Source organism: Perna viridis, chromosome 6 (assembly GCF_037379345.1).
Source record: "Perna viridis isolate PV_CMFRI_1.1 ecotype Kerala chromosome 6, ASM3737934v1, whole genome shotgun sequence".
NCBI classification, from domain to species: Eukaryota; Metazoa; Mollusca; class Bivalvia; order Mytilida; family Mytilidae; genus Perna; species Perna viridis.
In genome coordinates, this window is record NC_142450.1 from 48634979 (window position 1) to 48661159 (window position 26181).

The 26181-nt window shown below is 33.9% G+C and overlaps 1 protein-coding gene across 2 annotated transcripts; it reads right to left on the bottom strand.

Annotated features, from left to right (window-relative positions):
• Positions 1-601: 601 nt before the first annotated feature.
• LOC148615373 (uncharacterized) lies at positions 602-25372 on the bottom strand. Of its 2 annotated transcripts, XM_088590294.1 has the most exons (15): positions 25289-25372; positions 23447-23549; positions 21748-21796; positions 19357-19454; positions 18469-18549; positions 16671-16803; positions 16073-16257; positions 15606-15725; positions 14563-14730; positions 13565-13712; positions 12982-13074; positions 10623-10714; positions 1913-6377; positions 1138-1283; positions 602-648 (listed from the first exon to the last, which is right to left on the bottom strand). In XM_088590294.1, the coding sequence occupies exons 2-12, from the start codon at positions 23531-23533 to the stop codon at positions 10635-10637; spliced, it is 1242 nt and encodes a 413-aa protein (XP_088446420.1). In that variant the 5' UTR covers positions 23534-23549; positions 25289-25372; the 3' UTR covers positions 602-648; positions 1138-1283; positions 1913-6377; positions 10623-10634. The 2 variants fall into 2 exon arrangements, with proteins under 2 accessions (XP_088446420.1, XP_088446419.1); XM_088590293.1 differs by having other exon boundaries at positions 1138-6377; positions 25273-25341.
• Between the last annotated feature and the right edge of the window lie 809 nt (positions 25373-26181).

The following is a 26181-nucleotide window of genomic DNA, read 5'->3' on the forward strand; positions in this document are numbered from 1 at the left end:
AATTAATGATTTTTTGGGGATATCACAAGCAATCTATAAAAACTTCTGATTTTCTGATAATAATTTATGATACCAACTGTCATTCATTTCATAAATTTTGAAAAAAAGAAGATTAAGACTTTTGAGAACTTTAGTCAGGATTAGGGAAATTGGAGAAAAAATATATTATCTTTTGAAATATGAGGACAATAACTTATGATTGAATTACAATAATGTCTCTTAAAAAGATTTTCACTTTTTTATGAGCAAGTCTCTCAATCCAAAGCTCCATGGTAAAACATCAACAGTTCATGTAATACTACATTACATGGAGATAGCACTTCAAAATAATGCAGGAAAAAATGTGGATCAGAATGGGATCTGTACCATAAAGATTACTATGATTAAGATAACTCCTATAAATGCCATGTTAATTTTTCAAGACTCACATGTATCTATTACATGAGTTGCAGACCTACATGTGTCCCTTTATATGACTTTAAGATGAATACTGCAACACTTTACCTGAAAATTAACATGAATTTTACCTGAAGTATTTCATGTGTGATGGTGATGTGACAATAGAAAATTAATCCTGGTGTGAATCTTCAATTGAACGTTACCTCTAACTATATCAAGTAGATTACTGCAACCCGCAGCTCACATGGTCTGAAAACATTAAAAGAAATTCAAATCAAAAAAAAGTTTTTTATTCTAATTTTTTGAAAGTAAATCATAAGTTAGTAAATAAAATGTTTGTTTTCTCAGGAAAGTCTTAACAAAGTCATTAAAGTCAAAGATCTCTTTTGAAAAAATATAATTCTCAATATATCATTAATGTACTGGACATTTTAAACATATTCACTTTAATATAGAAAATCATTACACTATAATGAATCTTAAGACTTTTAAAAACACTTTTAACAGCTGATCTTACAGAATATTAGCAAGATTATAGAAAATGTAAAAAAATATATATACAACTAAACTACTGGTGATGAAACAGTAATTACAGGGTTTGATATTACAGGGTTTGATATTATTACATGTTGTCATTTAAACCAAAAAAAAGTATTCACCAATGATTTGACTTGGTGACGATTTAGGAACAATTAACTATGTCAATGTTCTATAATTATTACACAATAATTACGACACCTCTAGACAATGGTAAATCCTCTAGGCTCTCTTTCATCTATGGCAAACTTTGAACACATTGTTCTGTCAGTTTCACAGCTGGACCAATCATCTAACTGCTGTTCATTTAATTCTGGCTCTTTCTGAGGTGGAATCACCACATTATACTATAATAACATTATATATTTCATTTGGACTTTTTATACATTCTGATGTATCTGATATCAAGTGGTTTGATTTCTTACTTTAATAATAAATAACGTCACTGAAAAATCTATCATTTTAAATTTTCTTTTTTATATACATTGTACTTTTCTAAAACTCAAAGTAAATTAAACCTCTACCTGTAAATAATCCAGTCCAATCCAAAGTAACAGATTATGGAAAGCAGACATCAGAAAAATAATGAAAGTAAACATTTGCAGTGTCCAGATAATTACTGTATGGAATACATTGATAAAAAAAAATACATTATCAAACTTCATTTTTGTGCTTTATAAGAGATGGCAATAAGTAAATCAAATGAAACAAATATATCATTCAACAGGATCTTAGGAATTAATTTTAAGCTAAAACTAAATAATTTATAATTAAAAAAAATAAATAACTGCGGCTCTAAAGCATTATGAAAACCCCTAATTTTATTTTTTTTAGTTTAAAATTCCATCACTGCAAAATCCTAAATAAGAAATAAAGAAGAGACTCCTTCAATGACAAAAAAATATTTCAAAAATTTACTGAAAACTATAGTATACTTGTGTTAATGATCTAATTAGACAGGGCTCTACAATCTTACCTTAATTTTTACAAACAAATAACCTTCTAAATAACACAAGCATGGTGGTTAAGGGTAAGAGCAGGCTATACCTACAAGTGATAATACTTTCAGCATAAATGCACTTAAGCAACATCATTATTTGCCCAAATTTTGGCTAACAGTGACAGAATATGACCTTAAGTTACTCAAATGTCTTAAAGGAGTAGTTCAAGAACATTTTCATTTATATGTAAATCTAATCTGATGTCAATTCTGGCCAATGCAAGTACAATGTAGATGCACATTTAAATGCTTTATTTTTAAGACCCCAAAAAGGCTTCACTTACCATTACCTTTAATTGGCATTTATATCATAATGCTACTAGTCTTCATTTACTGGAAATTAACTTTTTCATGTTTTGAATTAATGAAAGAAGCTTCATCTGTCTTCAAGAGAAGTTTACCACAGAATACAATAGTCGTAACTTTACATTGCATGCGGTGATTCCTTGGAGACCAACTAAAACTGAAAGCTCAGACTGCATTAGATAAACACCTGACTCTCTTCTATCTACTTTATCATATCTATATATTAACTCCTCTTAAAAAATCAAAAGCTGAAGAAATTTTCACCTTATAAATATCACCCTGCTGGGCTAAATAGCTGTGAATACTTCACACATTGAAATCAAACAATTTTTTACCTGTTTTTAATTGCAACAGGTAAGAGGATCAAAGGATAAGTTTAATTAGTAGCCTGTGTGTGAGGCACAAGGCTGGTGGGTTGCCGATCGCAATCAGTAGCTAATGATCAGCGGTCAGTCTACACACCTGACCACTGCCCAATCAGATCATGTCGCTGATAACAACTCACACGGAAATCAAAGTATTACAATATTAAAGATAGTATTATAGTGACTTGAGGTCTCAAAGGAGATGACAAACAGCCTCAATAGGCTATATAGAAATTCATAATATCAAAACTTTCATTCTGGATGATTTATCAATGATAGAATCTAATAATGTTTAATATAACATATGCAGTGTGTGGGTCAGAGAAATTAAACAAGACTTCCATGACCAAATAAATAGTAACAAGTTTGTATCTAATGAAGGGAAAAATCAACAGCAGACATTGTTACAATTTTATAACATTGTATCTTAATAAATCTATAAATTACAAAAAAAGCAATTTCTTATCAAATTTCATCTGATAATACTCACGTTCACATTAATTTCTTAAAAACATCAAATTAGAAAATTATACAGTCAATATTAAATGATGCAGATAAAACAATACTCAGGATTTGAATTTTCTCATCAGAAGAGCTGGGATTGACAAACTGCTGAACTAATTACAGATATAATATTAAGGCATTGAACACATTTCAAATAATTTGAGTTGTGAACTAGTTATCATTTAAATAAAATCTTTGAAAAATTTTTGAACAAGAGTTTTTTTTTGCCCAGTTTCATCATTGCAGGATATTGATCTCAATATTTTATTACTGGTAATAATGGTTACTGATTATTTCACTTAACTCTTTAGATTTAACTCTTTCATAATAAAACAGTGTTGTCAATAAAGACACATATTTAGCATGTGAATTATGATATTTTTTATCTTTTTTTTTTTAGAACAATTCAGATTTGAGGGCTGATATTTTCTGAACATACCTCTTTAGCATCTGTTAATATTTTCCACATGATGACAAACGTACACTTCCACACACATAAAAAATATTATTAGAATTTGAATTATAATCAAATATATATATATTTTTTTCAAACTACTCCACTTTATCTCAAATCTCTGCATAGGATGACACTCTTCAGGGCACAAATAATTATTTTTCAAACACCTCAAATGACATTATTTTGTTTAATTGGATAAATCACATATTCTACACATGACTGGTAGGTGGAATTGTATTGTAATTCTGAACAGTATTTATATTTAACAATATAGAACCATTTACTACAAAAACTATTTAACAGATATACATGTACACATAGATTGTTAAACACACCAGGTATGTGGACACATATTCCTTCACAAGGTATGTGGACTCAGATGCCCCCACCACCAGGTAAGTGGACAGATACCCCAAGGTATGTGAACACAGATGCCCCATCAGGTAGGTGGATATATATGCTCCTACCAGGTATGCAAACAATGATGCACCCACCAAGTAGGTGGAAATGGATGCTCCCACCAGGTATATGGACAGGGATGCCCTACCAGGTATGTGGACAGCAATGCCCCACAAAGTATATGGACAGGGATGCCCCACAAGGTATATGGACAGGGATGCTCCCATCAGGTATTTGGACAGGGAAGCCCCCAACAGGTATGTGATCAGGGATGCTCACACCAGGTATATGGACAGGGATGCCCCACCAAGCATATGGACAAGGATGTCCCCACCAGGTATATAGACAGGGATGTCCCCATCAGGTATATGGACAGGGATGTCCCCACCAGGTATGTGGACAGGAATGTCCCCACCAGGTATATGGACAGGGATGCCCCCACCAGGTATATGGATAGGGATGCCCCCATCAAGTATGTGGACAGGAATGTCTCCACCAGGTACATGGACAGGGATGCCCCATCAGGTATATGGATAGGGATACCCCAACCAGGTATGTGGACAGGAATGCCCCCACCAGGTATGTGAACAGGGATGCCCCCATCAAGTATGTGGACAGGAATGTCCCTCCAGGTACATGGACAGGAATGTCCCCACCAGGTACATGGACAGGGATGCCCCATCAGGTATATGGACAGGGATGCCCCAACCAGGTATGTGGATAAGGATGCCCCACCAGGTATGTGGACAGAAATGTCCCCACCAGGTATATGGACAGGGATGTCCCCATCAGGTATATGGACTGGGATGCCCCAACCAGGTATATGGACAGGGATGCTCAACCAGGTATGTGGACAGGAATGTCCCCACCAGGTACATGGACAGGAATGTCCCCACCAGGTACATGGACAGGGATGCCCCATCAGGTATATGGACAGGGATGCCCCAACCAGGTATGTGGATAAGGATGCCCCATCAGGTATGTGGACAGGAATGTCCCCACAAGGTATATGGACAGGGATGTCCCCATCAGGTATATGGCCAGGGATGCCCAACCAGGTATATGGACAGGGATGCCCCAACCAGGTATGTGGACAGGAATGTCCCCATCAGGTATATGGACAGGGATGCCCCAACCAGGTATGTGGATAGGGGATGCCCCCACCAGGCAAGTGGACAGGAATGTCCCCACCAGGTATATGGACAGGGATGTCCCCATCAGGTATATGGACTGGGATGCCCCAACCAGGTATGTGGATAGGGATGCCCCACTAGGTATGTGGACAGGAATGTCCCCACCAGGTATATGGACAGGGATGCCCCATCAGGTATATGAACAGGGATGCCCCAACCAGGTATGTGGATAGGGGATGCCCCCACCAGGTATGTGGACAGGAATGTCCCCACCAGGTATATGGATAGGAATGTCCCCATCAGGTATATGGATAGGGATGCCCCAACCAGGTATATGGACAGGGATGCCCCAACCAGGTATGTGGACAGGAATGTCCCCACCAGGTACATGGACAGGAATGTCCCCACCAGGTACATGGACAGGGATGCCCCATCAGGTATATGGCCAGGGATGCCCCAACCAGGTATGTGGATAGGGATGCCCCACTAGGTATGTGGACAGGAATGTCTCCACCAGGTATATGGACAGGGATGTCCCATCAGGTATATGGACAGGGATGCCCCAACCAGGTATGTGGATAGGGGATGCCCCCACCAGGTATGTGGACAGGAATGTCCCCACCAGGTATGTGGACAGGGTTGTCCTCATCAGATATATGGCCAGGGATGCCCCAACCAGGTATGTGGATAGGGATGCCCCATCAGGTATATGGACAGGGATGCCCCAGTAGATATATGGACAGGAATGTCCTCATCAGGTATATGGACAGGGATGTCCCCATCAGGTATGTGGACAGGGATGTCCCCACCAGTTATATGGAGAAGGGTGCCCCACCAGGTATGTGGACAAGGATGTCCCCACCAGGTATATGGACAGAGATGTCCCCAGCAGGTATATGGACAGGGATACTCCCACCTATAGTATTAAACATGAATAAGTTTCCGAAAAAGTGACTGAAACTTATCATACTAAAAGATCATCCTAAATTTCAAATCAGTCCTATGAAGGATGACAAAAAGATATAGAACCCCCAAAATGATGAAAGTCGCCTTCAGATCTCTACACCAAATAATAAAAAAATTATTCCTCGAATTTAAAAGTTATGGGTAATGATACATCGTGAAACGAATGTAAGGGTAACAACAAGACTTAATGTCTTACTCAAAAATCAGAAAATAAGTTGACCTAACACAACAGTAACATGATAAATACAACAACATAATAATTAATAAAGTTCAACTGCTTAGCTCAATTATACTGTAACTAGTCAGAGTGGCTGAAATTGAAAAATCATAAATTTAACTTTCTCATGTAAATTGACAATAGGGACAGAAACATACAATACATTTATAGATTAGTTGATTGGTTGCTTGTTGTTTTACACACATTAGCAAATATCATATTATGTCAAACGAGTTTAGCAGACCCTGCTATGAACTAGTCCACTGAGCCAATTTTCAAAGGGGTGGCCAACAGAAGCATCAGCTGCAGGTAGACACATAACCCTGCTCAAACATATCATTCCAACTAAGGGCAAGCCAGTCATCACTCTCTCTCTCTATTATGTGGCTTTGTCTATCAATTTTAAAGTTTTTGGTTTTTACAATCTCCCACATATGAGGCGAGTGTTTCATTGTGAGAGGCAGTTTTATCAACTGTCAGAAAGTTCAGTGAAGTAACAATCTTAGCACCAGTGAGTTAAACATCCTGAGCTTCTCTAGAAACACTGATACTGTTAAATCATAGAGTGACTTCAGCAGAGCAAAATAAAGAACCTAATTGCACCAATAGTTAGATGAAAGCTTCCCTGATGTGTACAAATTATTTCCCATATGTTTGAATGATATAAAACTGAACAGTCATGACACTAAAATATCAAAGTGACACCAATTGTATATTTACCAAGCAAACATATTCAAATAGAAACTAAAAGCCAAACACAGCTAAGTTGTAAGGAGGGAGAAATAAAATTGTCCATTCTTTGAACAAAATGAAACTGTTATGTAGATAATACACCTTTAAAGGAAGAAGATATCATCAAGATCTCATCAATCAATTAGGTCAGTTTTTTTTGTAAATTTATAGATCTCATGTAATAACACTGGTACAGTGGGAAAAATAAAATATCACTTTATGTGATGAAATTATCAAAACATTTTTGAAGATAATACTTTCAATGAAAGTGAGTAAACAAAACTATGAATAAATGAAAATAAACTTTTCTGAAAAAAAACTTTCCAAAATGAATATAGGATAAAGAGATATTTTTATTTCTATATAATAATGATAGTAATGAAGCCCTTTAATGGAATATTCTAATTCAGTTTGGGAATGTATATCTTTAAGCTTGATGGTTTAAAAAAATCAAGAAAGTTAGGTCATAAAAATACTATTAAAATAAAGAGTAATATGTTGTTGTACTGGGTATACCCCACCACTTGTTGTTGTACTGGGTATACCCCACCATTTGTTGTTGTACTATGTATACCTCCTACATGTTGTACTAGGTATACCCCACTTGTTTTTGTACTAGGTATCACCCCACTTGTTGTTGTACAAGGTATACCCCACTTCTTGTTGTACTAGGTATAACATCACATGTTGTTGTACTAGGTATACCCCCACTTGTTGTTGTACTAGGTATCACCCCACATGTTGTACTAGGAATACCCCCACTTCTTGCTGTACTAGGTATACCCCACTTCTTGTTGTACTAGGTATACCCCACCATGTTGTTGTACTAGGAATACCCCACCACATGTTGTAATATGTATACCCCACTTCTTGTTGAACTAGGTATACCTCCACTTGTTATACTAGGTATACCCCCACATCTTGTACTAGGTGTACCCCACCACTTGTTGTACTAGGTATACCCCACATGTTGTACTAGGTGTACCCCACTTCTTAATGTACTAGGTATACCTCCACAAGTTGTACTAGGTACACCCCCACTTGTTGTTGAACTAGGTATACCCCCACATGTTGTTGTACTACGTATACCCCACATGTTGTACTAGGTATACCCCCACATGTTGTTGTACTAGGTATACCCCCACATGTTGTACTAGGTATACCCCAACTTGATGTACTAGGTATACCTCCACATGTTGTACTAGGTATACCTCCACATGTTGTACTAGGTATACCCCACTTCTTGTTGTACTAGGTATACCTCCACATGTTGTACTAGGTATACCCCAACACTTGTTGTTGAACTAGGTATACCCCCACTTGTTGTTGTACTAGGTATACCCCCACATGTTGTACTAGGTATACCACACCACTTGTTGTTGAACTAGGTATACTCCCACATGTTGTTGTATTAGGTATACCCCCACTTGTTGTACTAGGTATACCCCCACTTTTTGTAGTACTATATACACCCCCACATATTGTTGTACTAGGTACACCCCTACATGTTATTGTACTAGGTATACCCCACTTGTATATTTTTGGAGTTGTCTATGATAAATCTTTATTTTTAAACTTTCCCCTTTCCTGTTTTTCATATCACTTTATTAAAAAAACTGAGGAGGATGTGGTTAATGTATTATCTCAACTGTGTTAATGTGAATATGTCAATGTTTTCTGAAGAAAAAAAAATCATTTGTGGGATTAAATTACTTAGTATTTCATTAAAGTTAGGAGGAAAACACTATAAAAAGGGGCTCATTACCTTCCATCAATTATATTATACGCAACATACAATTGGTCAACTGGAAATACTTGAAAAGGTATTATGCATTAATAAAGTAAGACAGTTTTCAAAATTGTCTCTTCACACATCCTCTCATCTAAAACACTGTGACAATTTACAAAAGTTGGCAAGTATGGTAGAGCACCTTTATAATGTGTGTAAAACATATAAAACACAGGTGCTTCACATTAAATTCATTTTGACTAATGAGTTAAGAGTTCTACTATGATAATATCTACAAATGTGAGTCAGACCTTTGGTTCCTTCCTCAATGATAAGAGATACATGTGTGCCAGCTATTAGATGCAAAACAATTTAAAAAAAAAACTAAGATTGCATGTAAATTAAAATTAGTGTTAGCGTGAATTCCTGAAATTTGTCATGTGCGTGTAATTTACTAGTTACTGCACTCAACACAGTGTGGATTAAACACAATAAAAGTCAAACTTTTATAAGGTTTAAGAAAGCAATCGTTAGAAAATATCAATAAAATAAATCCTGATAGCATTTCTCTCACATTGTTCTAATTTTTTCTTTTTTATTCTCTCAAATCTCAAGAGAAACATTACTGGTGTAATTTGAATTGAGTGCGAATTTTATTATTTACTTTTCTTTGGATCTTTTTATAAACTTAAAACATCATTTTTCCCAAGATGACATGATGGTTGTCAACAGGCATGGATTGCAAATAGCATAGTAATGAAATAACTGAGAGTAAAACAAGCGACACCTTTGAAATTAACTATCATTTTCTAAAATCTAAACAGACGACCATAATCTTCCTTTTATTCTAATGAACAAATAAAGGATTTTGATAATCAATATTTCTTTAAAGGTTCTGAAGATGAGTTAGAAGAAATGGCAGGATACAGTTTTTTATAAATTGCCTGATTTCCATTTTGATAATGGTCGCAAAACATAGGTAAACAATTACAAAAGGAAACTCAGCGCATAGTTACGAAGAGCAGGACCATACCACGATGAATGTCGATAACAAACGCCCAGGAGATCGGGAATTGAGTATGTGAATCGGTTATTAAAGGTAATATCCTGTACATTTACAAGACAAAGATGTTTGCCAAAGAAAGCGTTTCCTTTTCAAATAAATTCACGTTGACAGCAATTTTACAGGAAGTCATGTTAATGATTGCGATGGTGGTCGTTCTCGTCAGCTGATGGAAACCTTTCATCAACCTTCATTAATCAAATCAAAGTTTCAAACCCATTGAGTCATTACTGCTTTCACAAAACTAGTTCAGTAATTAAAAAATCATTTTGGTAAACTTTTTTTCTATGGCCATTTTTCTAAGCTAGCTTTTATCAACTTGTTCATTAATAAAACACTATACATGTAAAACCATCCCTAATAAGATTTAATGATAAGTTTGTCATTTATTGTGAAAATACAATTTAATTAAATAAAAATTAAAAAAAAAAAAGAATTTCTAAAATTCATCTTTATTATTTTTGTGTAAAAAGCATCCACATTTTCAAATTTTATTTGCATGTAGTTTTTTTTGGGTATAAAAAGACTAATTTTGTTTTAAATACAAGTGACCTCCACTCAATTTAACTGGATACATAACAATTTCAAATGAAATTTTGTACATTATTTGTAATAAAATTTGAATTTCAATGAATCTAGAAACTAAACTATAATTAAAAAATAATAGATAAGACTTTTAGTTCTATGTCTTTTAATCATTTTTGATGAATGGTACAGCACAATTTTATAGTAATCCATGGATTTTAATGTACATTATGATGTATGAAAGTGTGCTATAAGTATTGATATTATAGCTTATGTACAATTTTACTCACTTTGAGCATCAATTAATCAACCTCATGATCTTCTATAAGAGAAACAGGTGTCAACAAAGTCTCTCCAATATTTATTTCTTCCATTGAATAGTCTAGAAAACAATATAGAACCTTATAGTTTTTAATCTTTTTTTCTTACATAATACATGTTACAAACATATGTATTTTGCTGAACGAGTATAGGAGTTCATTTTATACTTAAAAGATTTAATATTATACATGTATCAAGAATTTTCAAAAATGTGGACCTTTTTTAGCATCATCTTCCTTCATATCTTGAGATATACTCCAAAATGGCAGTCATATTTCCCTACCTGTTAACCCTCCAATATGAGACAGACTCCCACATTTGAGCTCCCACAAATTATTTATTGCTATAGTTCCCACGTCTTTCTTTTATGTTGTTTTTTTTAATATCTTATAGTTTTAGCACAAAATTACACCAAAAAATAGTATAAAAGTTGGGTATCTCCTATATGTACTAATTCTCCGAGGTTAACAGGCTAATTTCTTTCCTATCAATTACTAAGGACTGTTTGTTTCATTGGTGTTTTTAGTAATTTATTTTAAATGTTTCACACTAAACATTTAAGGGACACCATACATGGAAGGGAGTTTTAGCCCAGTACTTCTCTGAAATGAAATCTTTGGTAGAGTTATGCTGATTGTAATTTTTTTTCCAAAATCTTTATGCCTACACAGAAATAGAAACATCTAAATAACAATCTTAACAATTGACTTATCAGAAAATGGGATAGATAACCAATGACCAGTGATCAATCTGATTATAGTTTTGTAATAAAATGGTGGCTGATTCATTCAAAATGTCAATTCTTTAACAATCTAACCAATCAAACTTAACTTAATTTGAACTTAAAATAAAAATTGTTGCATTAACTTTTTAAAATCTTTATTCTAAAAAAATGCATATGTTAAAAAAATTGTGTCAAAACTCATATTTGTAAATATGTCAGTAAAAGGAAAAAGAAAACAATATTCCATATATTATATGAATCTATCAGGAGTCACATAAGCAAGTGGTCAGTGGGTTCTGAAGAGCAAGTGGTCAGTGGGTTCTAAAGAGCAAGTGGTCAGTGGGTCCTAAAGAGCAGTGGTCAGTGGATTCTAAAGAGCAAGTGGTCAGTGGGTTCTAAAGAGCAAGTGGTCATTGGGTTCTAAAGAGCAAGTGGTCAGTGGTTCTAAATAGCTAGTGGTCACTAAATTTTAAAAAGCAAGTGATCACTGAATTTTAAAGAGCAATTGGTCAGAAGATTCTATAGAGCAAGTGGTCAGTGGGTTCTAAATAGCTAGTGGTCACTATATTTTAAAAAGCAAGTGGTCACTGGATTCTAAAGAGCAAGTGGTCAGTGGATTCTACAGCGCAAGTGGTCACTGGATTCTATAGAACAAGTGGTCACTGAATTTTAAAGAGCAAGTGGTCAGAAAATTCTATAGAGCAAGTAGCCACTGGATTCTAAAGAGCAAATGGTCACTGGATTATAAAGAGCAAGGGTCACTGGATTTACAGATCAGCTTGATGAATGGATAATTATGGTTTACTTCATAAAAAGTAGTTATTGTACATTTGATCATAAGTAATGACGTCATAAAAGAAAATAGCATTTTGAAGTAATAACTTACAATCAACTACACACTTGCATTTTTTTGTAACTGATTGATGATCAATGACTGATAGAAAATTAGTTGCATGATTAAGTTCAGTTTTGAAACTGTGAAACAGACTATGCTATAAAAAAAACCTATAGATCACAGCATGATATGACCACAGTATGTTGAATTCTGTTCACTTCATACAAGTGTGGTTTGATACAATTAAGCATAGGGACAGTAAGTAAACATAGTAAGGACACAATAACTCATTTAAACACAATTATGCACAAAATTTGAAAATCTGTAATGGAATATTTAAAAAAAATGTCATAAACAACACATTGATCACAAACTATCAGAATCAAATTTTCAAAAAACTTTTTTTATCAATTCAAAATATACAACCTATTTTCCTACTTTTAGTCCCTATTTTTCAAAAGGGTTGGGGAAAAAACCTAAAAAAAATCTTTATCGGAAAAATCAAAAGTTATTCAGATGAGATTCAGCGGATCGAGAGAAGTAGCAGATTATATCTGTGGACAGACAAATTACTTAACGGATGGATGGATGGATGGAAGTACAGGCAGAAGGTGGGAGTGTAAGTATTAAGTAAGTAAATTCTTCATTTATAGAGGGTAACCCAATAAGAATGATTCCAATTTTTATTGGAGTCCTCTAATGTACAATAAAGAAGGTGTACAATGATAACTGTTTTGAAAATTAAAGGAAAGAGTTCAGCTTTTGATACCTAATTTGACTTGTTGGTTTGACCTAAACATCTGACACAATCCACGCAGACATCTCTTACAGATATTGGCTTTCTCATACTCTAAGGCAGTCTCTACAATATAAAGCAACTATAATTAAATCAAAGTTTGTTTTTGGCTAATAATGATTTGTAACCATCAATTACCGATAAATTACTACTATTTATTTCTAAGTTCTGGTTATACTGAATTGACTAATGAACTATGCAGGAGTCAGTTTTTAAGTTTGAAGTTTTGTATTGACTATTGTATAGAACATTTAGATGAAATGCAAGTTATTTCAAGTGTTATTATTTAAATTGGGTTAGTTGTATAATCTTAAAATCAATTTACATGTTGCATTAGATTAACAATAATTTGAATAGTATTCCTAAATGGTTTCCAATTGAAAGGGCAGTAACTCTTGTTTATTATGGAGAAAAGCCAAGTGAAATGTTTGTTCAAGAAGAGTTAGGACCTATAAATTATGATATTCACAGTAACAGACTACATAAAGTCATTAATATGTAAAGGATGATTCTTTCCAAATGTCCATACAACACAGATGTACTTATAATAACTCACCATAATAATCTACACTGAACTGACTAGACTCTGCCAATACAGCTTTATACTCTCCTTCAGGGAAATCATCACTTAAATGCTTCTTTCTCTGTTGTCTCCAGATATAGTTGGCAATATGTAGGATAACTATGATAGAAGCTGCAAATGCCTTTATTGTAAGGAATAATAATAACAAAATATGGCACACTAAACTGTGCTAGGTTAATGTGCTAGATATAGCCCCATTCTCTTCAACAGAAGTTGAAAAAAAGTTTAACAGATGGACAGACCAATAGTACATCTGAAGAACAGACAAGACGATAACAATATAGCATAAGCCCCATTCTAATAAGTGGGGTATAATCTTCTCAAAGAACAAACAATTTAGTATTATTTCAGGGTATAAATTACCATAATTAAGATCTGTTCTAGGGAAACTTCATACTGTTTTATTTGTTGCTTCCTTTATCATTATATCAATAGGTTTAAACATTGACTTTGCTGATTTAAAAAGGAGGCATTTAAGCTTTTAATCAAAGGTAAGCCAAAATGAAATAAAAGAACAGCGTTCCAATGTCCCTCGCAAAAAAAAAAGATGAGGAAAACTTTAAATTCACTGAAATTTTCTAAGTCCAAGAGCCATTACTTCCGTAAAAATCATCAACCATAACCAAAGTCAAACTTAACCTGTAACTTCTCATAGTAAGACTACATACAAAATATAAAATCAATTGGTAAAAGCACCAAAGTCTAACTTAATCTGTAACTCTTCATAATAAGGTCGCATACCAAAAACAAACTTATTTGGTAAAAGCAAAACAAAAAAAAAGTGCAGAAAACGCAGACGGAAGCCCAGCATTTCCATGTCCCCTCACAACGCATCACGTTGGACAAAAAAAAGCTTTTCCATGATGTATACCTCTACCTAATGGAAGATTTTAGAGCAATCTGTACAGACACATATATGTGATACATGTATATCATAGGAAGTTAGTCAATATACAGATTTATAAGGATACAACACCAATAATGGCAGTATCGATGTATCCTTTGGCATGTAGGGTACACATCTGAAGAGCACCATCTCTTATTTCTTGGTCTGGCAATTCCAGTGATGTATAGCCTTGGTTACAGATACACATACTTTTATTAGCAGCCAGATCACCATGGTTACAATCCAGTCTTCGCTAAAGAGGAATAAAAAACATTAAGATAAGTTATAGCATTTTTATAGAATATACAATCAACAGGACCACAATATTCTTAACATTATCCCAGCAAAAAGTAGTTACATTTTGTTCATCTTTTTTACCCATAAAGCCCATTGATGTAGCATGAGATTGTTCAAACCTATATTAGGTCAATACAAAACTCAGTGATTGTGTTCCTTGCTTTAAAAGCACCTCCAACCCTTTATTTTTTTGAAATTTTTGCTGTATTTACAACCTATTGGGAAAAACTTTTATGGGGGACAGAAATGCGTAATTTGCTAATCCAGAACTGAAAACTGATACCGAACTGACAAATATTCAATTTCATTAGGTTGCTACTTGCCAAAAAAAAACATTCCCCAGAAGTGAACAAAGTACTGGGCTGAAAAATCATGTCTCGAAGAACATTTCACTTGCTTCTTGCCTTGTTTTCAAAAAATTATGCCTGACAATTGAGAATTTTCCTCCTTTTGAGAAAAATATTTTTCAACATTTTGGGAAATGTCTCCAGGGGAAACAGCCGATATTCGGCTGCAATAAATGGGTAACAAAATCACTGAAACTTTTATATCAAGTAGCTACTACACAGACAAAAAAATCATGTCATAAAACAGTGTCTTCTAAATATTATCTTTAAAAGAAAAGCATGTAGTACTAAAAAAGGAGATCGACAGAAGTTAAATCAACATACTTCATGTAATTATCTTGAAGTAATACTTTACCAATATCTTTGAATAACTTGTTTTCTAGTTAGATACCAAAATTTGAAATAATACTGTTGTACTCAAATAGATAACCAGCCTCAGACTCAAATGTCTCCAAAAAAGACAACTACAAATAAGCCACAATACCTCAACAGTCCAATCGACATCTTCATCTTTATATTCATGTTCTTCCTCTAATTTCTCTTTATCATGTGATTTCTTTGTAGTTTTGTCATCTTTACAGGTATTAGTCATACTATCATATACCTGGACAAAATTTTCAGTGGAGTCATGAGCATGATGAGATAAATCAACATGCTAACTTTCTTACCAATTGTAGAAAAGTAGTGATTTCTGTACCTGTCTACTTTCACTTTACCATTCTTTCTTAGATGAGACACAAGGTATGTTGGTATATTTATAAGAGTTAAGGTAAAGGGTGACCCTTATAATGAACCCCTCCAGCACCATCTGTACTGATGATTTTTTAGTCTAATAAATAGCTGAATTTAACATAAAGTAATAGAGACGAAAAATAGTGGTACGACACCATACAGTAAACTCTTACCATTGAACAAGGTAATCTCTTCCCTTAGAATAAGGTAAACCCTTACCTTACTTGATTTGTCATCACTGTTTCCTTTACAATTCACAACTGGTACACACATCTCACTTTCTAGATCAAAGAAGTTACGATGGCCATGGTATTTAATGTCACATAGAACAGGAGTGCACTGTTTGAATCTGTCTTCATCACGAGATTCACATCGCCTTGGTATAGGTATATCAAATAGGAACTCTAGAAAAGACAAAAAACAAAATGTCAAAACATTATTGTAGCATTCCTGGTTTTCTATTTCTAAAGCTATCAACATAAGGGCCATGCAATGCAGGATAATAAGAAACATCACCATAACCTAATAGCACAGATTTCTTTGTTATTGCCAAGTAATGATGTTGTAAATGAATTTTCAATACAACCCTCTTTTGCCATTTTTTTCAAGTTGTAGTAACTAAGAAAAAGATAATATCATTCTCCGTGTAATGATTCTTTATAAAAATGTGGGCAGTTAATACATACATGTAAATTCATTTGACAAAACATGTGAAAGTTAAAATCTGATCAGTACAAAGTTAGACCTTGCTCTTTAACAAAAATAAATCTAAATTGTTTCTATAATTTTCAGGTGTTTACTGTGATAAAGCACTGACCATTGATGAAGTATGGAAGCCAGCTGACAGGTTTCTTCTCTACCAGGGTAGTATTAAATGTAATGTTAACATGATGAACTATGGCATCAAACTTTACTATGACACAACAGAATCCAACCATATCATGAGGGTACTACAATACACAAACTATGTCATGAGGGTACTACAATACACAAACCATGTCATGAGGGTACTACAGTACACAAACCATGTCATGAGGGTACTACAGTACACAAACCATGTCATGAGGGTACTACAGTACACAAACCATGTCATTAAGGTACTACAGTACACAAACCATGTCATTAGGGTAAAACAGTACACAAACCATGTCATTAGGGTACTACAATATACAAACCATGTCATGAGGGTACTACAGTACACAAACCATGTCATTAGGGTACTACAATACACAAACCATGTCATGAGGGTACTACAGTACACAAACCATGTCATTAGGGTACTACAATATACAAACCATGTCATGAGGGTACTACAGTACACAAACCATGTCATTAGGGTACTACAATATACAAACCATGTCATGAGGGTACTACAGTACAAAAACCATGTCATGAGGGTACTACAGTACAAAAACCATGTCATTAGGGTACTACAATACACAAACCATGTCATTAGGGTTCTACAGTACACAAACCATGTCATTAGGGTACTACAATACACAAACCATGTCATGAGGGTACTACAGTACACAAACCATGTCATTAGGGTACTACAATATACAAACCATGTCATGAGGGTACTACAGTACACAAACCATGTCATTAGGGTACTACAATATACAAACCATGTCATGAGGGTACTACAGTACAAAAACCATGTCATGAGGGTACTACAGTACAAAAACCATGTCATGAGGGTACTACAGTACACAAACCATGTCATGAGGGTACTACAGTACACAAACCATGTCATTAGGGTACTACAATATACAAACCATGTCATGAGGGTACTACAGTACAAAAACCATGTCATGAGGGTACTACAGTACACAAACCATGTCATTAGGGTTCTACAGTACACAAACCATGTCATGAGGGTACTACAGTACACAAACCATGTCATTAGGGTACTACAGTACACAAACCATGTCATTAGGGTACTACAATATACAAACCATGTCATGAGGGTACTACAGTACAAAAACCATGTCATGAGGGTACTACAGTACACAAACCATGTCATTAGGGTACTACAGTACACAAACCATGTCATGAGGGTACTACAGTACACAAACCATGTCATGAGGGTACTACAGTACACAAACCATGTCTTTAGGGTAAAACAGTACACAAACCATGTCATGAGGGTACTATGATACACAAACTGTTCAATAAAAAATATTCAATCTAAAATACGTTTCCTATACACAGATGATGCTGTCATTGTATACAATTTAACAGCTCAAAATTGGGAGAAAAATCTCCTTACTAATCAGATGGTAATAGTCCTGAATCAAAATTTCATCCCTTTTCATCTAAATGCTATCATTCTGACATGGGAGATAGACACAATCAGACAAATATTATCCAGAAATTTACAAATACTACACTCACTAAGTAAAAATATAATTGCAAAAATATATCTGTCAAGTTAGTGACTGGGAACAATACAATTCTTTTTTTCTTTCCGTAGTCAACTTCAAATTAGAATGTCAGTTATGGTGTCAGTTAAGGCGGAACTATTTTTTTGGAATACAAGAACTTCTGACCAGCACAAGTCTTATAAGTAACTGAAATATCAAATTCATTTCTGAATTATTTAAAGTATCAATTACCAGGGTAGGGTAGATGAAGTCTACCTTGATAGTAGACTGATGCAGCATCATACCACTAAATCCTCCATACAACTTCATCACCTACAAATATAAAATATTCCTTAAAGGAGCTTACAATGGTTGGGTACTTAGGTTCTAACAGATACTTTAGAATTTACAAAATTCTTACAATCGTCATCTACATACCAAAAAAAACCAGTTTAAACAACAAAAAAATAAAAGATTTTTAAATGAAAAAAAAAGAACATGAGAATGAAGTAGATATGTATACTATACTCTACTCTTTTCAACACAATTTTCATTGGAGTAGCTGAAGGGAAATAAATGCTTTGAGTGTGCTCTAACTTCCTTTGAATTTTGATCACATGTTCAACATAGAATGAGTTTCGTACAATGAAAATGTGATAATAGAACAATTCTGATGATATAAACAAAATGAAATGCCTGATACGACAACATACGTAGAACTGTTGAGGCAAGCATTGGACATAACATTCACACTTAATACAGCCCTTAATTTGGATTGTGCTTAAATGCTTGACAAGTTTCTGATCAGAATGAAAGTAAGCGGTCAAATAACTTTCAAATTTAGCAATTAGATGCGATTTATACATAAATAACAAATATAATAAACAGTGAGTAGTAGTTACAGAGAAACCTCTTACAAAAGTTTTTAAACAATATGGTCAAAATATAAATGATGTTATCCAACGAGAAGCTGATGTTATTTCAGCATAGAATTAGATTCAACAATACTGTACACCTATATAAAGCTAAATATAAGTGCCTTTAACAATTAACTGGTGCTGAGAAAACTGCACTGAAAAAGGCTGACGAATAGACCATGATTACTGTGTAATGCCATTGTTCAGGGCAGCTTGTACTCACATTACATTCCATTTTGTGTTTCTCTTCTTCAAAACAACAATGATCATCTATAATCTCTATCATGGTGTCATTAGGGGTTGAGTTCCTCACTAATACATCTGAAGTATTATACATCATTCAGGCAATTGCAACACAAATAGAACATGAATTTGTATGTGTTATCCTACTAGATATACCCCCCAATTTGTATGTGTTATCCTACTAGATATACCCCCCACCCAATTCACAGAAAGTTATCAAGACATCAACCAAAATCGGTTACATACCGGCATATCCCATCTACTGAAAGCTACATACCACATTTGGAATAAATATGTCAAGGGGAAGTCAAGGCTTTTGGGACTTTTTTTTTTTTTTTGGTGGGGGGAGAGAGAAATCCCATGAAACAGAAAGTTGATATTGGAAGCAATCAAAATCACTTAAAAAGGATGTGCCATCTACATGTATATTGAGTAACATCTCAAATTTGAAATTAAAAGATTCAAATTGAGACGAAATGTGGATGAACATTATGATGGTCAGACAAGATAATGCTAACATACCATCCACTTGTTGAGTGTATAATACCCTTGATTCAATCAGACCTTCATATACTTTACCTATAAATATATTATCTCCATTCACAGGCAACTGATAATAATTATCTTTATTCTTGTACATCTACATATGATATTAAACCTTCATATAAGATTTCATACAAATCAAAGGGTCATATAAGAAACACAAGGCTTCAATACTTCAGCAGGAAGCCGTGCTTTTGGTTCATTAGTTTCAAAGTATTACAATGCAGAAGGTCTTGACTATGACACATATACTGAGATATATGAATGTACTATAAATCCTGTAACCAACTATGCTGCTGGAGTCTGGGGACTGAAACATTTCGAATCACTTGATAGACTTCAATATAAAGCTTTGAGAACGTTTCTTGGAGTAAGAAAAACAACGCCAATTCCAGCATTCTCTGGTGAAATGGGATAGACACCGTCACATATTAGAACTCAATCCTAGGCAGTAAAGTATAAACATCCATCATACTAGAATACTGTCATGAATATTCAGGTGGGATAGACACATATCAAGAAACCACAACGATACTTGGTATAATGGTGTTAAGAAAATTATGACTGAATGTGGTCTAGAAGAACAGTTCATGGCAAATAACTCAGATGGAATCGGCAATAATTTTCTTGCAAAGTTTGTTATAGAACTTTCAATGCAGAAGTATCAAATTATGTGAAGAGAAAATGTCATGGGCATGCCAAAGCTACAAACTTATAAGGACATAAATGACGAATTTTGTGTGTAACCATATGTTAAAACAAACATGGCTAGAAAGGATAGATCACAAATAGCTCGAATTAGATGCGGAGTGTTCCCTCTGGAAATAGAAAAAGGTCGTTATAGGAGCATGCCGGCTGATAGACGACTTTGTAAAATGTGTAACTTACGCCTTATAGAGGATGAAAAACACTTTCTGTTATATTGTCTAAAGTACTCCGATGACAGCAAATCTGAATTCGCTATTTGAAGCCCAAAACCAATGTGACCATGCTACCAGATGAACAAAAACTACAACTCCTACTCAGTGTCGATACAAAAATTGTCTCCAAGTTCATCAGTGAAGTGGTTAAAAATAAGGCACAAACTATCTGCAATTGTATTTAGATTGATCTTCCTATAAAACATTTGGTTTAAAGTTAAAAATATCTTTGCTGACATTACCTTTTATATTGGAAGTGTTAAAATATTGACATTTAGCTAGTTTTGAAAAGAAAGTACATCGTAAGCCTGTGAAGGCTGGCTGACTTTTTAAGTAATGCATTGTTTTATAATATGTTCAGGTTGCACTATAATAATAAATATATATATATACAAGTTGTATTTAGAAGATGTAAAACTCACAAATTAAAATACATATTCTTCATTTACAGGGATCAAACATGAATTATATTCTTTCGGGCACAGAGCTCTACATATGATGCATTAACTTCCTATGAAGTTTCCTGTGGGTTGGATTAAAGACCAGAGATAATTTTATGAGGTCAACAAACAAAGCAGAAATTGGCAAAATTGGAAGTAAATATACAGTAAAAAAAGAATCATAACGGTAAAATCCTGATTTGAAATAGTGGAAATCTGTTAAAAATGGTAGAAAATTATCCCTGAAAAGCAGACAACAGGAAGTGGAGATATAGTGATACCCATACACATGCCCAACTTTTGGAGTGATTTAGACTACACATGATTACTAAGTACTGTAAAACATGGTCAGTTAAGCTGAAAGTTTCCTTTATGTGTGGTGTTGCCTTATCAATTTTTGTACTGCCATATTGAGTCACACATAATTCTTGCTATTTCCCAAATATCAAAATTATGTATTATACTTACAGAACACTAGAGCAGTACTGCCAACATCTGTATTAGTTACGCCGCTCTCCTGGAAACAGTATATTATAACTCAATAAATTTAGACAAATATATTGCCCCATGCAGGTCCAGGTGTCAAAAGAATAGGCCTACAGCAGCATAAACTTGTCATAAAAGGCGACTAAATAGTGCTCGGAAACCTAGCCAGGGGGCTAGGTGCTCTGCCCATAGAGCAACTGGGATGTGTGCCCCAGGGGGTGAAATGGGGTACCCCTGGTGTGTTACATGCTGGGGTTGTCAGGCTATAATATGGAAAACCTGACCGCAAACCATAGTGGTGCACCATTTTGGGAAAGATGCCACGTTCCTGACACGTTGAAGAACCCTGCTGTGGTATTCGATAGGAGTAGGAACCTCTGCACTCCGCCACAGGAGGCCAAATTGCCCAACCATACCCATCCCTTCCTTTAATCTTGTGGCAATCAAAATTTGTCGACCCTATTATCCTTGTGTCCCATCCCTTTTTTCATTTCATCATCATCATTTCATGTTCATTTTATCATCCCTTTCATGTTCATTGCCTGAATATAGCTGAAATATCACTGCTCAGGCGTTTAACTCCAACAAACAAACAAACAATAGACATATATATTAACCTTTAATTGATCCAAGTAAAATATAGAGGGATTAAATTAGTCTTCTATACATGTACAAATATAACTTATAACAAATTTTCAAAATTCAACAAGTATATTGAAAATTTATGTTAAGGTAGATCATATCTAATACTTTTAGTAGATAAATTTTCCAAATACATGTACTCTAAAATTTTACGATATAAAATATAGGTCACCTAAGTTTATTTCGAGATAATTGAGCCTAAATATAGGTGATTTTTTACAACATTTTATATAGATTCTGTAGAGATTTTTCAGTTTCGTTAACTATTAAAAAGCTGGTGGATCAAATTTCTAAAAATTTGTACAAAGAACACTTACTGTATCTAACATGATTTCACATAAATTTCAAAAAGAAAATTGTGTGTCACAGAACTTATTTTCTTGTAATATAAAAAAAAGCTTAAATTCCCATTACATTTCTATAGAACATTTTTTTGTCAGTTATCTCTCCCTTGAAAGAGGTTTTACAAAATTAATGTTTTTAATTTAACAACATATAGGTTTATGCCAAAAAATCTTTTTGAATAATCTAAAGACAACTTTCTTGCACCTTTTCAAGCACTATATGCTTATTCAAAAGTGTTACTGTCAAGTGATATATATAGATGACATTCATATTTGCCATTTATTTCAAATCTGGTGAAAACTGGTTCACTTTTTTATACTAAACAAAGAAAGGGTATTGGATTTGAAGGCTGCAAGAACAATAAAGTTATGTGGATATACTTCTCCAAACTTAAAAATTTCTAAAATGCTTCTATATAGTATGTATCATTTAGAAATTTGTTGAAGTAATCGAATCAGGTTTCTATTCCCTTGGCTCCCGATCTTTCGAGTGTTGATCCTAGTAGAACTTGACATAATTGAAGAACTTCTCCAGGATGGATGTAAATATTTAAGTCATTTATTAAAACGTTTATTGTAATTTAGTTACTGCTGATAATTAAAAATTAGTGGTTTGATATGACTTAATCCAAGAAAATTAATACCATTAAGATATACAAACGCATTTCCACATTGTTTTTAAATGTCATGAGTACCTGGATAATCAGGTGTTGTACTGCTGCTGGTGGTCTATTTTGACAGCTGCATACTTTCAATAATAATAAAACAACCCAAATCTTCATTTCTGCCTACTAAGCTCTACAAGAAATTATCAATTTGTTTATGTTTTAAGTTACAACATTGATCAAAATTTAACAAATTTAACCACATAATCTAAATCATGGGACATATCCACAATGGCTGCCTGGATCAGAAAACACTTATTTATATTGTAAAATTAGCAAGTGCAGCTTTGAAGATAGTTGATTAAAGAACTCGTTATCTTTTTTCTTTATGAATAACATATTCTGACCCCAAGTAAAACTTACTGAGCCACATCTGATTGATCAACTTATATAGTTATAATTGATAAAACAGATTTTCAATGTTTTTGGACTTTGCTACTGTTGTATTGGATTTTCTGGTGTTGCTGCTGTCGCCATATTGCCTGACCTTATTAATCATCAAAGAGAATACTTTGAATGGCATGAATTTAAGACTTAACATTCAAAATCTAAAATTCAAAATCTGTCTTATCATTTCAGGGTGTATTTTTTAACCAGCTTCTGATTCAGTAATTACTCTACAGACAATTCCATGCTAATTATCTCAGCAGGCTCAGTTGGTTCTACTTCAAGGAAATACTACTTTCTCTTCCATAAACTTGATAGTTTTCAACCTAATTTTTACAGGATTTTGCAGATGTTACAACTAAGCCTGCTTTAAAAATTTACATTAAAGGGACTAATGGATAGATATTTTTTCCAATGAACATACTATGGAATTGGCATTGCCTATTATATTGAGCACCCTGAGTTTCAACACACTTGAAATTTCATTTTACCCTTATGAGCAGCTCCTTTTTTTAGTTTTATATTTTTCGAATTCTCAATAACAGTTCTCTATGGAATGTGTGCTTATTTTACATCAATGAAGTAAACAAATGTACATCTGAGATTTTAGATGAAACTGACAATCAAGAAGAATGCTTTTCCTATTCTTGAAAAGATACATGTATGATTCGATTTGGATGAGTAATCAAGGGAACCAAGGTTCTAGTGGATATCAAAAGAATGTAATCCAGGGACAAAGACCAGACAATGGAAAACAGACATACACAACAAAAAACATAAAGTAACTAAATAGGATAATAGGATCAAAGCTATATTTTTTTTCTGAGGCGGGTTAGGATCTGAACAGCTAATTGAAAACTAAACTGTGGAGAAAGATTGTATGCACGTAACATTCAACTTTTCCCAAACATTTTATACCATTTTAATATTTGTTTTAGAAAAGACCTCAGGACTATCAGAAAAGATTTATATTTACTGAGGCATAAATTTTATTCAATTATTATTATTTTTTTTTTGTTAGGCTAATGAAAATGTTCAATTTTCTCCATGAGCACAGTCGTGCTTTCATTAATTTGCAGGACATGACTTTTTATTTTGGTTATCATATTAGGGAACCTTAAATGGCTTAATGGAAATTAAAAAACATGTCATAATCATACTTTAAGAGCCCACAACTACTGGACAGATCTACCCAACAGAACTCACCCAACTGAACATGATGCTCAGGGCCGATTTTTTTTTATGTGACAGTGGTCACTGTTGGTCTGATCAGGGGCAATTAAGGACCTAAGGCTAAGCATTACACGGATTGGTATGGCTGGTCACTCCTGTTTCTTGTTTAGTTTAGACTACTGACGTAGTGTCGTGTACTGAAACGGACGATGATAGTTGGCCATATATCATATACATAAATGAAGAAGGATTTAAATTTAATACTTTCATTGTTTTGAGAAAAAATAACATTTTACTATTTAAAATGTGTACATTTTCCACACTCTCAGGTTTGTAGTCTGCAAAGCTTATGCTATCAAAAGTCCCGAGATATCTTATATGGCGGGAAAACATCTCTCTAGACTTTTCGGGGGTACTTGAACAAATAGAAACGGCCAGAATCAATCAATAGGAACGAAACTACAATTTTATATGAAAGCGCAAACGTACTAACAACATTTCCTGTAACACTTGGAAATAAGAAACCAAACGATTTGATATTTTTTAGATATTTGAATTTCACTTTTCTTTGCTAGAAACTTACAATGAAAAACAATGCATGTCCACTGCCATTTATACAACGTCATAAATAAGACCATAAATTGTTTTAAAAGGCCATTAGTTATACATGGCAGTGAGGTTGTTTCTTTCTTTCTAGTTTTTCAATTCTCTAAAGAGTTTTTTTCGTTTTTTTTATAAAAAATAAATGTACAAATTGTACCCCTACATCTGCATGATGATTTTTTTAAACATTAAAAATGGTTGTATATATTGGAGAAATGATGATTGATTGGAGAAATGAGTTTTACTCTAAGTACCAAGATTTATTTTAAAAAATGGACAGAAAACTTCTTCAGCAGAATTGTTAAAAATGGAAAACTCTATACTTTAAACCCTTACCTTACCTCTGGATGAAAACCCCTTCAAAGAGGAACTGCAGCTTAATATTGGACTGCAAGCGTGTAACAGTTGCAGAAGATTCTAATACTCGATACAGTGTGTATTGGTGATCATTACTATTTCATATCCACCACTATGAATTAATCTGTGTGCATATTTTCATGTATACACTTAAATCATCATTTAGAATAAAAAAAAATGCAATCCACATCCAGTTAAATATACAGATTTGTCATACTCGTCTGGCATGCAGTCTATTAAAACGG